General features: G+C 42.0%; 1 protein-coding gene across 2 annotated transcripts in view; it reads right to left on the reverse strand.

Annotated features, from left to right (window-relative positions):
- The window catches only part of LOC110986911 (serine/threonine-protein kinase A-Raf-like), a 45,817-nt gene that overhangs the window by 22,633 nt on the left and 5,347 nt on the right, over positions 1 to 17,837 (reverse strand). For both annotated transcript variants that reach the window (XM_022249213.2, XM_022249212.2), the window contains exon 2: positions 3,481 to 3,582. In XM_022249213.2, coding sequence (XP_022104905.2) covers positions 3,481 to 3,582 — 102 coding nt within the window. The remainder of the gene's footprint in view (positions 1 to 3,480; positions 3,583 to 17,837) is intronic.

Genomic DNA, 17,837 nt, shown 5'->3' on the forward strand with positions numbered 1-17,837 from the left:
GATTATATAGCACGTGTAGTTCGGTACACAGCGGTACGAGTGCACACCACTGATCTCTATTATACTGATAGGCACACACATGTACGTTCAATACGTGACAAGTGGCGCCATGAACTACACGTTGGTACATGTACATACACCCCAAGTGCGATACCAGCTTCGCACGTACATGTACACGTATGTAAGCACATGCTAACTTCAGTCATTTCGTGGTGATCAATGTGCAACAAAAATGCCGACAGCACCGTCCAAATGTACCTTTGAAAAATGGCTGAGAGAAATGCCATGGCTGAGTTATTTAGCTTGCAAGAGGCCAAAATCAAAGCCGTTCGAGATTCTGCAGAACATTCGTCAGATCTCAATAAATGATCAGCAAGTTTGCTATTCAATTTCATTTTCTTAATTCCATCACTGCTGTATGATACGACCAATATAGTTACATTTGTACCAAAAAAAATGACGATATGGGACCCAATGTTTAATTCTTATCACCAATGGTAACCATGATTTGTGCCTGTTTCATGAACAATTGCTGCCCAGTTTTCTACGTACACCAAGCAACATGTCTCTATGATTACGTGTTTTTTCCCTCTGTACACACTCAGCTGTTACTTTTCATATAATTTGTTGCCATCTTTGATTTAATCCCTAAGCACAAAAATCCAAAGCCTGTCTGTCCTGCTGATAATTGACAGAATGATGTTTCTGTGTGTTTTGTCAGATTTTGTGCATGTAACTTGCATATTTTACAAATGTGTGTACAGCAGTGTTGTACTGAGTTCATCACAAGTCCCTGTAAGTCCAGCACAAGTCCATCAGAAGTCATTCAGTCTGGAGCCAATTCATGAGCTATTCAAATGAGCTGTGTCAAAAGCATTCCTTTGTCACTGTTCACCCTGTTACTTATGACTGGCCTCATGAAGGCACTTGTGACTGGCCTTGTGAAAGGACTTGTGACTGAACTTGTGACTGGCCTTGAGAATGTGAAGGGCCTTGTGACTGGCCTTGTGAAGGGCCTTGTGACTGGCCTTGTGAAGGGCCTTGTGACTGGCCTTGTGAAGAGACTTGTGACTGGACTTATGACTGGACTTGTGACTGGACTGGTATGAACAAAAATCAACCTGGTGCCCAACTTTTTTTTTTCTAGGAGTCAGTGGCTCCTCATTTTAATTCTCTCTGTACAGCACTGGGGAATAGCAATTTTTGTTTACACCTAGCTGGGTTCCATGGAAGCGACTGCATTTCACAGGTGTGAGAAGTGGATGGCCTATTTCACTCCAAACCAAGGCTTTCATCAAGTTCATTGTTCATTCATTCCCACAGTTTTACATACATACAATATCAATTTTCCAATGCTATATAAATACGGGGGAAGGGAAGCCGTGGAAGTACCCACTAAAAAGCAAAGCTTATGATTGTGGGCCCTTGAAGCAATGAAGTTCATCACTAATCCACCCCAAGTCCTCTAGTCCCATGCTTTTCAAATTCAAGCTACTAAAACTGTCAAAAAAATCCTTTCTTTGTCACTGTTTGTATTGTTACTTGTGCCTGGACATGTCCGAGGTTGTCAATCACAACCCTGAATAATATCGGAAACTGATGTGAAGATCGATGAGAGTACTTCTATTTCCATCCAGGCCATCCCAGTACACCCTGCCAGTACAGGTAAACAGTGCACTTCAAATCATCCATGTAGTTTCCACTGTCAAAACGGCAGAGAAGCCATTCGAAAGCTGTGCGACTAAAACAATGGCAGTGATTTTGTGCCACTGCACAGGAAATGGTCCTAACTTGACATATCCACACGCTCTACAACCCCAATTTTCTCGAACGGGAAATGGTGCATCCTCTTGCAGAATTTCATCACCATGACGGCCACATGTACACCTAGGCCAGATGGTTCCAATGTACATGTACGTGTGCAAGTCCACCCATTTACATGTATGTACATGTACGTGCATGCACACTGCACACCTCTGTCCACCTTCACTGTTTAAAAAGCAGAGAACAGTTATAAAATGGAAACCTCACACCTGGAAAGAAATCCAATGTATCACTAGAGCAAATAAACTAATTCTTACAGTCATCCAGAGGGGAAATAGCGGTACATGTAGCGTATGTAATTGCAAATCAACACAATTTGAATGCATGTACGCACTGGTAAACATATACTCCAGCAAAAATCAAATTTTTCTTTTAAACATGCCTTGTGTAAGCGTGATTTCTTATGTAAGATCAAGCTATGCCATGCCTAGATACTTATTTAATTGTAGCCAGGTCTACGCTTATGTAAGTGTAGACATGGCTGCATAATTCCTTCTGCCTTGTCATTAATCTGGAGAACAGATTATTTTAATATTCCCCCAGCCAACATGGCCGATGCTCCGCTGCTAAATGGCAACTCCGATCATGTTCACGGCACAACTTTACAATCTTATTCCCTAAACCAATTTCTTTCTTTCTTTTTTTTATCCTGCTGTCAAATGAAATCAAATCTGCCCAGGCAAGGCACCTTGGGGAGGAGAAAAGAAGGAAAAAAAAAAAAAAAAGGGCAAAGGGACTTTGTGACACTCGATCTTCAGGGCCCCAACAATAGCAATTGGGCATGGGCGCGCAGCGTGTAATGCTAGAAGGCGAAAGGAGGTTTGATGTAGGCCCCAGCATTGATGCCCGACACTATCAGCGATAAAGACACCACCATTTACATGCCACGCAGAGGCATCGCGAAGCCTGGGGATGGTATTACTGACACGGGGGCTGGGATAAGTAACCTCTCATCTTTTGGCATACATATGGTGAATAGATGACGGGATTGTAAGCGGCTGCCCTGGATGGAAGGCAGACAAAACCTTACGCAGTAGAAACAAAAAGGGTCAATAAAAAAAAAACGCATCTAGACCAAGGTTACTGCCCGGTGCTTCGTGCGTGAGCAACCCGTGACGATAGGAGACAAACTGTGAGGAATGCGAATGTGGGACGACGGTGGTGATAATGACGGGTCGGCGAAGATGGGAGGATGCCACTAGACACGAGCCTGGGACCGTACGCATGTTGAGCTGCACAGCAACAACCCTGGGAGTGACAATGAGTAAAACTGCAAAAACAAACACACCGCATACTGGAAGCTGCAAGCTCACGCTAACCTTTCCCATGTTGTACAAGTGACCTCCTCAATATCAAAATATAAACTGCAGGGTTAGTGATAAAACATGCATTGCAATCAACCAGATATATGCTCAAGTCAACCGCGGTCATCAATTATATTCACCAAGCAACCATCCCCTCCCCCCGAAAAAATAAATAAATAAATAAAAGGCCCAACAATTCCATCTTTCCAGATATGTTCACAATGAAGGAATTCACAGGGAATGAAAAAAATCAGTTTGAACTTATTTTCAAATACAGGCATAGCATCGGATAATTTCTTGGTGTATTGTATGTTTCTCCTCGAGCCTCGTACACGTACAGTCATACACCTACCTCAATGAAGATAGAAGACGGATTAGTGTTGTCTTGGAACTTGGCCAAGAGCTCCTGAATGTTTTTCTTGGTCAGCTCAATAAAGTGTTGCACATGATGGAGCTGGGGAGACCAAAAAAAGCACACAAATGTAAGATTACAATCATACATGTACATGTATATACAGGGAGTGCAGCCCCTGCCACGGATCTTAGAAGGGTGTGTTCAAGAAGCTTTAACATTTAAGCAAAGATTGTGGGAGAGCATTCGATTTGTGAATCATGTTATACTTTAAGTACATGTACTTCTGGGGTGTGCAAGTTGAAGCCACCAGTGCCCCCCACCAGTGTGGTGAGTACCTGGAGAGGAATGAGCACAGTAGCTATGCTAATGTCCTTTGCATTTGGCTCGGGCATCGTCAGCATCCATTCCCCTGATCCAGTCTTGAACGAACATTTAACACTGGACAACCGTATTCCCTTATTAAATGACACTGTTGCCACCACTGACACAGCCAAATTCCCTTGAAAGATGATGGTATTACCCTTTAACCTCCCTCCCCTACCTGTGACTGGACATCAGCATATCAACAATTTTTACGCAAGAAGGCATTTCACACACAATACCTATGAAAGTTTCCCCACATACCAGGCAAAAATGCACGAGTGTCAGTCAACTGGACACATTGCAAGTGCTATACATGGGAAAGCTACATGTACCAAATGCAGTGCGGAGATTTTCCAAATTCTGGCCCCTTGTCCAGGTGTGTCTGGAGGAGGCTTTGGCTGCCCTAAAATGGGCCCTGCCTTCATCGAGGGCCACACTCTGCTCCACAAAAACGTTTGATACCCAGGCCAAAGCTTAGAGTGTTTCTATTTGGTGTGGATGGTGAAGATTTTCTAAGAAATTCCTCAGCGACATATGAAGCTCAGGCCAAAGATGAAATCGAGGACTGGGCGAAATAGGCCAAACCAAAACAAAAAACAGCCAAAATGCTGGCCTAACAAGGATTGGGAGGGGGCCTGTCGCGGTTTATTGCATTACTTTTAACGCAGAGTACATGTATGTACTTTGGAAGGGCAGATGATAGCATGAACGATCCTCTCTTCACAAAGCATTTGTACATCATGTTTTGTCAGTGACTATCTAAGCACCCAACATGTACAGTGTACATTCATGGAGTTATACAACAGCAAATACACACTGAAATATGCCGATAGACTGCATGATGCATGGTGCTCTTAACAGTCTGAATACTGCCAAAACGCACTTGTAAGTCCATTACAACTCATACACTGAAGTGAACTCGATGCATGGGACCATGATGGGACAGAGGTATTGAAAATAATGATGTACATTGTACATACATGTATAGTTCAGGTACATGTACATAAATACATCATTCACATACAATGCAACCAATAAAACGAGTAAGCACAATTTTACCTCAAATACGGTCAAAGATTTTATTTATTTATTTATTTTTTTGAGTGTGCCATATCAATAAACCAGATCTTTCATTAACGTTGCATAATTGTAGACAGGAAAAACAGCTGCGGTGCTATCAGATGGAACGCACATTCTGGGAGTGGGTGAACAAATGGAGGAATGCCAATCATCAAGACAAGCGGCGGTGGTCTTAATCAAGGACTGATTATTTGTAATTGGTATCGGACCTCATAAATATTCATGACCCCGTTGAATCAACTGTGTAACACAGCTCATTTTTTTGTTCTGTCCAATGGAAGTTTCCACAGTTGCAAGTGTATGAAATCCCTGAATTCATATCCTATATTATCCCACATCCGTGTGAGTTGTTCTTTTCTTCTTTGAGATTTCTTTCTCGTTCTAAACTTGATGAAAGTGACGCTTATTTCATGAGGCGATGGTTGTCTAATTATCATGGTGCAGTTTCTGCATGTCATGTGTTTCATTCAGAGCACAGAAGCTTCAGGTGAACTTATGCAGCTTACCTGGGTCAATTTGTGCCAAGGGGCTTATCTTATCCCCCCCGAGCTACATGCACCCCAAATCAGCGAAAGAAAGACAGGTGGTTACAAGCAGGTTCTTGCACGCATTCTGCATGTACGCAAAGCCCACACATGCCGGAATAAATTAGTTACACATACTCAGCGTACTCCACGTCAAACGCGCATATACTTAAGCCTCGTGGCGCCTCTATGCAGTGAGAACCCAAAAAAGCACCCCCTCTTTTATTCTGCTCGGAGCAGATTTACTTCTGTGCCATCGACCACTTGGAACCATTCCAGGATTTGTTTTGTTTATTTGTTGATGGAAAATAATGGACCTTTTAATGTAACTTAACAGACGGTAACCTCATTCCGTGAACCTTTCCAATGACCTATGTGTTAAAGGGTGTTAAATGGCACAAACATAACATTTAGAATATTCTTGTAAATCCCACTGGACAGAACAAAAGAGCAGTTGTCTTATGTAATCAAGATTATCTCTGCAAGCACCATTATATTTACAGGTAAAGTCTTCAGGTTTGACAAGATAAAATTCTATGCCATTCTAGACCCAAAACAACACTGTCTGACACTTATTTGTGGAGAAATTAAATTTCACTTTTGGGTTGCCTTTGGAGGGAGAGGGCGGCACCCCGTCTTGGAGGAACAAAAGGAAACGCCACCTCTCTCATCAGTACTGCAGTATAGGAAGACAGGACCCTGTACCTGTGAATACGGCCTGTACATGTACCGCCATCCACCCACGGACCATTCACCCAGGGATGTGCAACTTAAGCTCAGAGCTGGTTCAGTGGGTGTTACGGCCGGCACAATATCAAAGCAGAAACCCTCCTATGCTAAGAAACATTCTTGTCACAGTTGTCACATCAGTCAAAATCAGTCAAATTTCCCATATGTGTCTGTGTACTGGGGGAAATCAAGTGGAAGGCATTTTTGACTGTATTTTTGACGGTTAAAACAGAAGGAGGGTTAAAAGTTGGATTATGTAACACTTTCTCTAATAATAAAACATATATTCCTGTCTACCGCTTTGTTTTTTTGGTAATATTTTAAGTCAGGGTACACCCTCTCTAAAAATATGCTGCTCAAGATATTTCATCCTATACATTCTGAGAAAAGTGTACCACAAAATTGGGGAATTTTGCCTCATTAAAACTTCGTCTCTCCTTGAAATCGATAAATGAAGATTTATTCGTCAAACAATTAGATTTAAGCACCGCGTCGGCGCATCGTCTCGGCATAACCACGGCTGCACTGTACATGATGCAACGCGTGTTATGTGGTCGCGAGTTTTTTCAAGAAAGTCAAGAGCGTCTGCGGGGGTAATAACAATCCGTAACGTGCATGGAACCAAGGTCGCATATACATGTATGTGTCTGCACTGGGGCCGCTCGCGGTTGCACACCCCTGGGTAAATGGTCCGTGATCCACCACACTCCACTCTGCTCATTCAGAATGGGATCAAGGCCACTCGAAAATTACATGTTGGGGTACATGTACCTATACAAAATGCACATGTGCACAATGCCATTACCAGTGGGAGATAACCAGAATTATACACATGTATAACGGGTTACGGCATTCTTCTCGGCATACCTCAACAGAATGTGTTTTTGTAGCATTCAAATGCTTGGGCTGGATCACACAGGCTCCATTGGTATGCCTGGAATTCCCTTCATTTAGCGATGGCTTCCCCAAAATAAAACAATTATGCAGCCGACAATGTTCACATTTAATTTGAGACATTAAAATAATGTACAGACGACATACCAAAATGGCATGTGTGCACATACATGTACACGTGCAGTGCGCACTACGCATTTTTGTCTCCATAGCCAGAAATGGCTTCTAATTAGGAGTTCACATTCCTGGGATTCATGTTGTTTTGTTTTTTCCTTTTTTTTCCAGAGGGCCTTGACTCCCCCCCCCCAGGAAAACAAACTCCCTTCTAAAAGTAGTCCCTGGTCAATGCTGGCTGCACGTCGACTGTAGGTATTTTAAAAAACCTTCAACTCTGGTTCCCCAAAGTCAACCGCAGAAATTCCTGCCTCAACTCTCTCCGACGCAGCCCAAGCAGTTCCCGGGGAGCTCACAAAATCGGCCAAATTTTCAGATTCCAACCCCCAAGTACATGTGTACATGCACATGTACCCTCCTGCATGTACTACAGTAGTGATTAATGTTCCACTGACAGGCTAACACATACGTGCCAATATGCATGTGCGCCCGTACAGTGTATGTATTAAATGATCCACTCTGGAGAGAGAAAAAAGGAAGTTGTGTCCATTTCTACCCAAGAAAGGTAAACTGAAAAACTAATAAATCCTGAGAGAAAAGACCGCAAAAAGCCATCTGTAGAGTAAACAGGAGATGGTGAGTTTGAATGGTGATGTACATGTTTACGTGAACAGGTTTAAGCATCAAAGGATTATATAAACTTCCGAAACCCGTAAAACATTTCGGGCCCTTCTCTCTGCACAAGTAAAACTTTACACTCCCTTAGTGTTGTAAATACAAAATATTATAAAAGCACTTCCCTCGCATAGTAGTTATTCTGAAATGTTACTTAGGTGACGACACTGACTGACTGGCTGTCTGACGACATACTGACAAGCTAAACAAGACAAGAGGCTTCCATATTTTTGGTGGTACCTATCCCTCCCCTTCCTCAAGAAATTGAGAAAATAACAGACCACAAATTTGTTCTGAAAATTGTTTTAAGATGAAGAAGGAAATTGAACCAGCATTCCATCAACTGAGAAAACCAGCCCTATGATGGCAGTTCTTCCAATGCATCAATATCTTTGTTCGGGGGGAGCTATGGTAGAGGCAGTCAGAAGACGCCATTCGGCAACACTGTACCTTTCCTAGTAGGCACTTGCACTGTGTCTGAACAAGTACATTTACGCCCATGTGATCACTGTTTATAGGCGGTCGCAGTCATAAATGCTTGTGTGTGTCATTCCCAACCCCAGTCAGTTCATTTGGCAGTAATGAGCAAGTTTGGTTCTTTCAAAAAGGAAAGGTCATTCAAGAACAAAGCACACAAGCACGTCGGTGATGGCCGTACTGATAATGCCTCTTGTGTGCGTTGTGCAGTTCCTGAATGACCATGGACTTATTTCCTTTTAACCGGCTCATTCTGGAGGACTACTGCCTTCTAGTGCACTGATCCCCCCCACAAATGTACATGTGTATAGTGTAAACTTGTGCCCTGCAAAGGTAAGCCTGCAGTGGCTAATGGTGTCATCGTGTTTTGATGGTACTTAAAAAGGATTAATATTATTGAGCAGTTTAAACTCCATCAAAATCACCAATGAAAATAAAAGTCGACAAAAGTCACGTGGGCCTCAACCCTAACAGTCCTCAATCCTCCGGTTTCAATATGATCATACATACATGTACACCTTCGTAGGTTAGGATTAATGCATTTGTTCACATAAAGTACAGTAACATATAGTGCACTGATGCCAATGTCCGATACAGAGAGCTGTGCTATGTACCTGAATGTATAATGTCATACTGCAGACAATCTGTGTTTTCACCATTACAAGCTCAAAAGTTCTCCACATTCTCAGCGTAATGGGACATTTTACAGCACAACTGTTTTCTATGAACTCCAAAAGACGTTAGATACATTTGGACAAAACGATCTATTACTACGACATTCCGAACTCAACTGAAAGCATGCATGGAATGGCTCCTGTAGCACTTTCAAGCATTGTCACCGCTTGACCTATGACTGAATTGTCTGAACAATGGAAAGGAATGCAAGATAAGGCATTCCCTGGCAAAGGATTAAAAAAAGACACTCAAGTCTAAAGGTATGTACACTGTAACTGCACCAATCCCTAGTCACTTTAAAAAAACTGAAGAATTTTAATGGCTCTGGAACCAGTCACTGGTGCAGTTTTTTTCGCAGGATTTTTTTTCAGAAATTCACATACATACATTTGGATCAAATTCATTTTCTTTCCTGGAGATGACAAAAATGAAACCGTACTAAAGTCTACATGTACATGTCACTTTCCCAAAGGTTCCTTTGGTCTCAGTATCTTTTGGTGACAATGTACTTCAGGGAACCTGTTTTATGTTGCTAAACAGCTTTCATTCTTGTAACCCAACACAACAGTTTATTCAACTGAATCTACCTTTCCTCATATTCAACAAATATTCTGGTAAAAAAATAACTTTCTGGAACTTTTCCCCAACTGAAACCACTGAAATCAAGGTAGTTAGGTAGATTCATTTCTGCAAAGAACAACGTTCATCTTCTTTTTCTTTGAACAAAATAATCTCCCCCCAAAAATAAAACATCACTCTCTCCCAACAAAATTAATCCTATTGTAATAGAATAGGATATTATGTATTTTGGGGTGACCCACGACCATAATGGAAAAACGGAGTCCCAAATGTCACTATTATCAAATTCGTTGTAAAAGGCCCACCAATTTTTAAGTTGGTTACCCTTAAACCCAAAATGGCACTCTGCAAATACAATGTTCTGGTATCAAACTGCTTCAGAACCTTACCTTAAGTTTTAGGTTAACAATCAATCAAAACACAAGGGTAACAAAAAAAACGTAAAAACCACAGGATGACATTATCTCTCTTTTTAAGGTTTATGGCAGAAATCAGGCCGTTTCGTACTTAGTGTGAAAGTGAACAGGATTCTGTGACACCAGATGAAATATTGGTGCTGCAAATTTGCAAAGGTTGAACTCGTTTCAACTTGAGCGAAATTTGCATGCAGTTTCATTGTTTTTTCATCAAATCGGCTTCACTTTCGCATTTGCATGACGTATGAACCGTCCTTTATTAGGCTTTACGGCCCGGTATTAAACCATCCAGAAACACAATCTATACGTGTGCACAGAACAAGAGACGTCATTAGCCTCACAAAGAATGCAGCATCAACCTACAAGCATCCGACACATTTTTTTTCTTCCCTTTTCTCGCTTCATGCTGTGTTGCAGTGCGGAGGGAATATGTACTGTCCGTGCATGTTGAGGCCGCCATGCTAATGAGTGTAACAGCATTCTCCTGTATTTTTCTTCAGACTGCTGAGGAGGGGTTTTTTGGAGGGGGTTAACATTTGTACAAGATGAGACATCAGCTAGGCACATTTCTGAGAGGATCAGGAGATATTCAAGACAGTGTGCGGCAGTCGCTTGCCCTGTATGGGTCCCCGCAAAACCACTGACATGACTCACCAAAAAACCATGCTTTAACCCTACACTATTATAATGCACCAGACAAGCTTTTATTAACCCAGTGATGTGTAAAACAGTGTAAAACCGTGCAACTCCCGTGCAACTCGGCTTCTAGGTGTGTTAAAGGGCTGGGGTGAAAATCCCCAGAGTAGGGTTGGGCTTGCAACATTATCCATAACTTAATGGGGACAAGTGTAAACAGATGCACTTACAATACAAACTGTTCCTTTTGACAGCAATTTACAGACATAGGCCCAGTACTGGGGTACATGTAGGATTAAGCTTCCTATTCCATAGATTTTCCAAGTGTTGGGCTATTCCATGGACAAGTGGACATGGTTTAAAACAGAAACTTAAGTGAACCTTCAGAACTACATTATAGGCACCAAAACAACTTCCGATAGACTTTCCATTCAGGGGGTATACGAACGAGATCCGACTTAGTTACATGTACTTTTCTCTTTGTCCACAAAGCCTGTTTTCTGATAAAACTCACGGGTTTTGTTGGTCATTTGGGGCCATCATAGGCATCTTGTTTTAACGATAGAAGGTGATGCTGCTGTGACTTTTTGATTGCAATAGATTTTGAACCCTGTTTTCCTGCTTACTGTGACCAAGAGTATGTGACGTGATCGCACTTCACTGGATTACCTCCTACTTGTGGTCTTTTTTTTTCACATCCATCCAAATTTCAATCAGTAATTCGTTGTTGGTACACCGACACCAGAACCTACCTATACGGATGGAGTGAACCAGCGTTGGGATCACTGATCGAGATTCAGATCCATGTGAATAAACAGGCCGTTTGTAATTTAATTTGACATGTACGTCCAACACCAATAAATAAATAAATCTACAACAAATACAATGAATGTACAATGTATGTCTGAATCCTGTATAACAAATACATGTATTTTCTCTGCGAGTCACAATCAGACAAAACCATGTCTGGCCTTGAGACATATTAACAAGGGGCTGATGAAACTAAGCATACCAGTAGGAAACAGATTACTCCAGGTCTTAGCACATCACAGTTTTTGTGATACCAAAAACGGAAAAATGGGTACACACAAAATAAGCTTTTCTCCGAGTACGTCCCACACCATGGTGTTGAGTCAATAAATATAATGCTGGATGGATAATTACAGAAGGGTAACGTACAGAACATTTGTGAATTTCAGTGAAAACTTTACACCAAGTGCACACCTGCATACGTGTACATGTACATGTAGGCTCTATACTGTAATTCACTGCAAATTTTACGGCAAGAGTAACAAACAGGGCTACCGGTAAAATTATATAAAGATGCAGAAATAAGGAATACATTTGAAAATACATGTGTTCCATAGCACTCCTATTGAGCCCACGTGTACTGCGCTAGGCATTAAAGGGCTAGTAAAATAAAACATTGTCATGGCTAGTAATGCACAGTTACTTTTTCCTGCATACAGAGCCCCTTTAATACAGACACACACCTGCATGAAATCTGCCACATGTCCTTGATACTATTACCAGGCCACTACCTGACTCAAACCCTTCCAACCTCACACATGCATGTATCAGGTGTTATCAGGCCAGCTAGGCAGGCTTCAATCAAAACAAAAACCCTGGGCTGTCCTAGCCAGTCAGCCAAACCAGCTCCATGCATGAAATCAGCTGACTGGCACAACATCAGAGAGTTTATGCCCCAATATTATGCTAACAAACACCTGGCAGGAACTGCACTATTGTTAAGGAGGACTGTGGGGTGGACCTTGTTTGGAATGGGCAGTCTGGTCCAGGTAAACATCATCAGCTGTCCTGCATTGGAAACCCATGGCACAGTGCCAGGGATGGGAGTCTGGAATGGATAACGCTTTGTTGTGGCTGGGGCTTAGCTGGGGATGCCACCATCCAGGGCCTGCATGCATGACTTTGTCCTCCCTGCGCAGGCCACATGAGCGATTACATGTAGGGGGGGCTCGCATCAAGACACTGATCTGAACTCTCATAGGGTGCAGACAGACGGCACTTCTGTGTCTTGGACAACCAGGAAAGGTCAAAGTACACTGTACCTGATGAGGCGTAGGATGTCCTTAGGGACTGCTGCTGAATGGTTTTGAGGCCACTGTAAACTACTGTTCAAACGGAATTGATGTACCAATGACAAAAATCTAAAAGATGAAACAAGTGCGTCCCTGCAGTCGTCATGGTATTGTGTAGTGTAATGTACCAAGGCCACACAAGGGCATTGGCCCTTTTATGGTGTTGGTTGTGTGTCACAACAAATATTGCTCAGTAAATTTCAATGCCTAGAGAGAATAAAAAGCTCCAAACTACTTCACAAGGCTGGTATCCTGTTTTCACTCAGCACCTTTTTTCCGTGCTTAATAAATTTAAGTACCAAGGGGTTTTATGACAAGAGCACAGGACCTTCTGAAGCAACGATTCTAGCTGCCACCTCATGAAAAGTATGCACAATTGTATACTGGTACATGTTCTTGAATCAGGCAATTTCAGGAGAGGATAGTGACAGGGACTAACAGCTTAGGAAAAGGTCGTTTACTAACCAGATTTAGAGATCTACTTTTCGAAAGCCTTTTTGTAGTGTGACAAACTTTAAACCATGTTTCATCAAAAAGATGGTAATTTATCAAACAAAATTGGCAAATTTGAATGCAGCATCCAGGCCACCACCCTCCTGCCAAGTTTGAGTCCCCGCCCAGAAACAACAGGAAAGTCTTCCTCAAATGGAGGGCGCGCAGACCAACAGTCTGCATTCTCCGTCACAGTGTGCCAGCATGATTACCTCTGCAAATCCTTGATTGGTAGCACAAATATAAATATGTCATACATCAGTAGACATGAGAGGTTTTCATTTGCTGGAATAATAACCATGCCTGCACATGCAACTCCACGCATTACCAATGTGCACCCCCCTGGGATGAATCATCAGTTACTGGTAGTGTACAGGAGGTTGTGCAATCAGGCCAGCTGAACATTTCAATGAGGAAGTCCTATGCAGCTCAGGGGGTGCACCGAATTCTGCCGGTAAGGGCAAGGGCGAAGAAATCCCCCTGCTCACTATGGTACACTGTCATGAATAAAATTATGCAAGGCTGCACTCTTGGTACCCTCTTTCTTACAATATGCCAAAATGAGAAAAAAAAGAGAAAACTTATGCAAAATCTCTTAGTTTCTTTGATAGACCTTGTATTTAACACATCTGCAAAAGTCATCAATGCCACTTTAAAGGGAGGACAAAACTGACAGAGTGCGTGAAATTTTAGATTTGCCAAAGCAGGACACACACATGCTGTTGTTCACCATGTAAATTGACCTGTTGTGTATTCTAATGACATAAATTACCCATTCTTAAAGATGATTGACCTTATCGGTGTATTGTAAAAAGGTTAAACTGTACATTTGCCTGGGCATTAGAGCTCTTTTCCCCTGGTTGTGGTTTCAAATTGGTGTCAGATGTACCCATGATAGGAGTCCTGAGCAGTTACATGACAAAATTCAAAGCAGGCTTGCTGGACACTGGACCAGCCACGATACTACCCTGATGAAACACTGCTGCAGAGTGGATTAATCTAATATCGACACTCTTCGTTACAAAAACAACAGGCACGGCCGGAATTTGATACACACCAGGAAATAAAATGTGGCAAGTCACGGCAGATTGCGTGTTGGGGAGATGTGCATATTTCCCCATACCCAGCATATTTGGGTCCCTTTGGTCATTCATTCCAGGGGCAAACCAGTTTTGTATATGAATGGGTAAGACGAAACCATCCCCAGACCCCATCTTTCAAGAAGTGACTGTAATGCAATGTTGACTGCCACTTTCAAAGTCACTGTTGATATTATTAAGTGTGTCAATGCCTTGTGTGGTTTACAGTGAAGTATGTATGCAGGTCAGCAGACTACCGGGCATACCAGGTACACATGTGTACAAGTGTAAATGTGCTGTAAAAAAAAAATTGGCATACCTCCCCTAAACAGTGTATCACTGCAGAGGAATACATGCCTTCAAGCTTTACTACAAACCATGATGACTGTAAAGCACGCACTTGGCAAAGATGATGTGAGTAAATTTCCATCAGCTCTCCTGCCATCGTACAAGTATGTTTCCATGCATTTTAAGGACTTTCAAAAAGTCATTCAAACAGACTGCAAACTGGATCCATGCAGTTTGTAAGATTCGAGTTCCACTTTCCAGACCTTCATGGTGAGGCTTGAGAACAATTTTGATTCAGTTTCCACCTGCAAGACCTCCATGCGCACGTGCTCATGCACAATACATGTATGTTTCGCCGGCCCCAAGCATTACAAGCGCGTAAAGCAGATCCCTTTTACTACATGTGCAAGTACATGTACAATGTACCTGCAGAAGCAATGAGTGGATTCTCACAGGCTGATATTTATGTAACTCATGATGAAGAGGGCATTATTTGTGTGGCAGTGTGCACAGCACCCTGCCCTGGCCTCAGCTGATGTTGCAAACAATGTCACCAACACCTAATGATTCACTGGGCGTTGCCATTAACTGGTGCATCACTTTTCTGAGGGGCCATTTATTAGATAACTTTGGGTTGTTTTTTTTTTAGGCAGAGCGCAACGAACCCACAAAATCAGGGCAAGGCCCTTTTTTATCTCTGGTTTTTTCGCCCTTCACAGCCCTGCCACGGCACACTAGCCAGTGCCTGTTTTCTTTTTCTTGAGGTTGATTTAAATATCAATACTTTGGGTAGATAGACCAAATATATGGGTTAACTGTGGTCAAATTTGTAATGGACTCCTTTTCAGAGCCAGTTTCATTTTGTACCCCAGTGCAATGACACTAAAAAGAATCCTCACAACTCTGATGTGACCTACTTTTATCTTGCATTTTGTTTTCCAACTTCCATTTTCTTGCCAAGGAATCTATTGCAAAAATTAAAAATCTAACTTCCCCCCAGCATTCTCTGTCCCCCATCTTTTTTTTCCAACATTTCTGACGCAGCACATAACTTGCAAGAGCTCACCTGTCGGTGTTATTATTTACTTTGAATTTTGTGCCATTAACTGGGACTTCAAATGCATGCACGTATATTCCATACCTTATGTCCAATGCTTAACCTTAAACCTAAATGTTGTCATCTGATTTATCCAATGTAAAATGGCATATTATGTAATATTGCTCAAGTTAATGGCCATGTGCTCAGTACTTAAGTAATGTAAATCATGTTTGCTTATTGTAAAGAATGACAGCATTGAAATAAATGTTTCATGTTTCGTGTTCAAAGAGAGTGCAGCAAAACGTTTACCATTCAAACTGGTTCAACGTTTCCTGGTACCAGTAAGTACATGTACATGCACACCTACTGTTTATCTAATGCAAGTTAGAATTTCGTGGCATAAAATGTGCAACACTCTCACTGATCACAGCATTCAAAATACCAGTTACGAGTAATGCACATTTCTGCATTTTCCCCACATGCAGAAATTGTTTTTTGACACTCTACTGGGTAAATTTGCTAATTTTAACAATTCCATTACATGTAGGTCCCTGCTACATGAACAAATCTTACAGGTTGATATCTAAGATGCATGTATAATTGCCAAAATGAGCTGCTACGAGCCTGCGCATTGTAATTTGCAGGTTACCATGGCAAGAGCAGTTGCGAGCAATGCTCCAAACGGCGCGCAAGCCTGCTAGACAGTGATTAATTTGCTGAATCCAGGTCTCTCCTTAAACAAGAACATAAGGACACATGCACAAATCATGTGCATGCAGCCGCCTGCCGTGTTCTGCATATTTACGAGTGTGCACTGTATGCAAGTCGAGTATGCATTCAAACTGTCATGTGCAGGGTACCGGGTAGAGTACATGTACATGTAAATGCAGTCAAGATGATAAATTCAGATGTCCTTCAAAGATCTGCAATATACATGTTAGGTACATGTACTAATACACCAGGGAGAGAACATGGGGATATCAATATATCTATCATACCGGTATATTATATATTAGAAAGCCCATGCAGGCAGCGGGTGCCTGTATTCATGAGCTGCAGGTCTGGTAGTGGTACAATGTGGTGCCAGGCCAAAGAAGGAAATGCTCAGCGATATGTAAATGAGGACCGTTGTCAGCGCATGGTATTATTGGAGATCCAGGGTCGACCAGCTGGAAGCAGCCAGTGCCCAGGTACATGAAAATACCTGGGCTTGACTGTGCATATGTACAGGACATCAACTGCCTATGAATGTGCGTACTGTGCCGAGTGCAACTGTGTGCACTGCCGTCTTTAAGGGGGGGGGTGGGAGAAGGGGCTGATGTGATTGGCAAATTAGCATTTCTTTTAACTCTAGGTGTCGACAAGCTACCACATACGATGTTGACCTAGACAAATCAATTGCAGTGCAAAATGTTCAGGTGCCAAGCACGCTGGAATCAGGACATTGTTTTAATGATGATTCAAAGCTGAACTCTACTTCCTTTGTGAAATTTACAAATGTTGCTGCACATGTATACTTGTGCAGTATGTTGGTACATGTACGTGTAATTTACATTAATGAGTGCACAAAACAGGAAAGTCAGCTATGACCCTACATGTGCTGACCAATGTACTTGTACATGTACTGTTTTTCCCCCTAAAAATACCACAGACACATCCAAAAACAAAAGGGCGTCATGTATGAACATGTACATAAGGGAGCCATGTAATTTCAGAGCAATGCACACGCACAAAACATACACAAACAACATCATTACACATGTCCATTATTTTGGCCGACTAGTCTAAACTTTCCCAGCGGTGCGCCACAAAATGCAATGCAATTTTGAACCTTTTCTTCTATTCCGAGTTTCAAAGACCGGTATGTGTGCCAAATTAAAACTGCAGGAGGCGCATTTTAACAGAGAAAGAGCTGAGAAAGTTACTGTAAATTACTTGGACATTTTGGTATGAATTCCAGCTGCTACACGTATACACAAAAAAATGTTTCTGGGTGGAAACGGCACGCATGTGGTATTCATTTCCTTCACTTCTTGACCTTTTTAAAATTGAACCATGAAAATGAACACCAAAGACCAATGCATTACACTTCACACTCCTGAGTTAACAGAAACGTACATGCACACATCAATTCATTTTAAGTAACAGAACACGGCACCCAACCAAAGTTCCCAGACAAGGGCATAAATGTT

This window comes from Acanthaster planci, linkage group LG04 (genome assembly GCF_054643075.1).
Source record: "Acanthaster planci isolate LZ-2023a linkage group LG04, COTS_SCS, whole genome shotgun sequence".
NCBI lineage: Eukaryota > Metazoa > Echinodermata > Asteroidea > Valvatida > Acanthasteridae > Acanthaster > Acanthaster planci.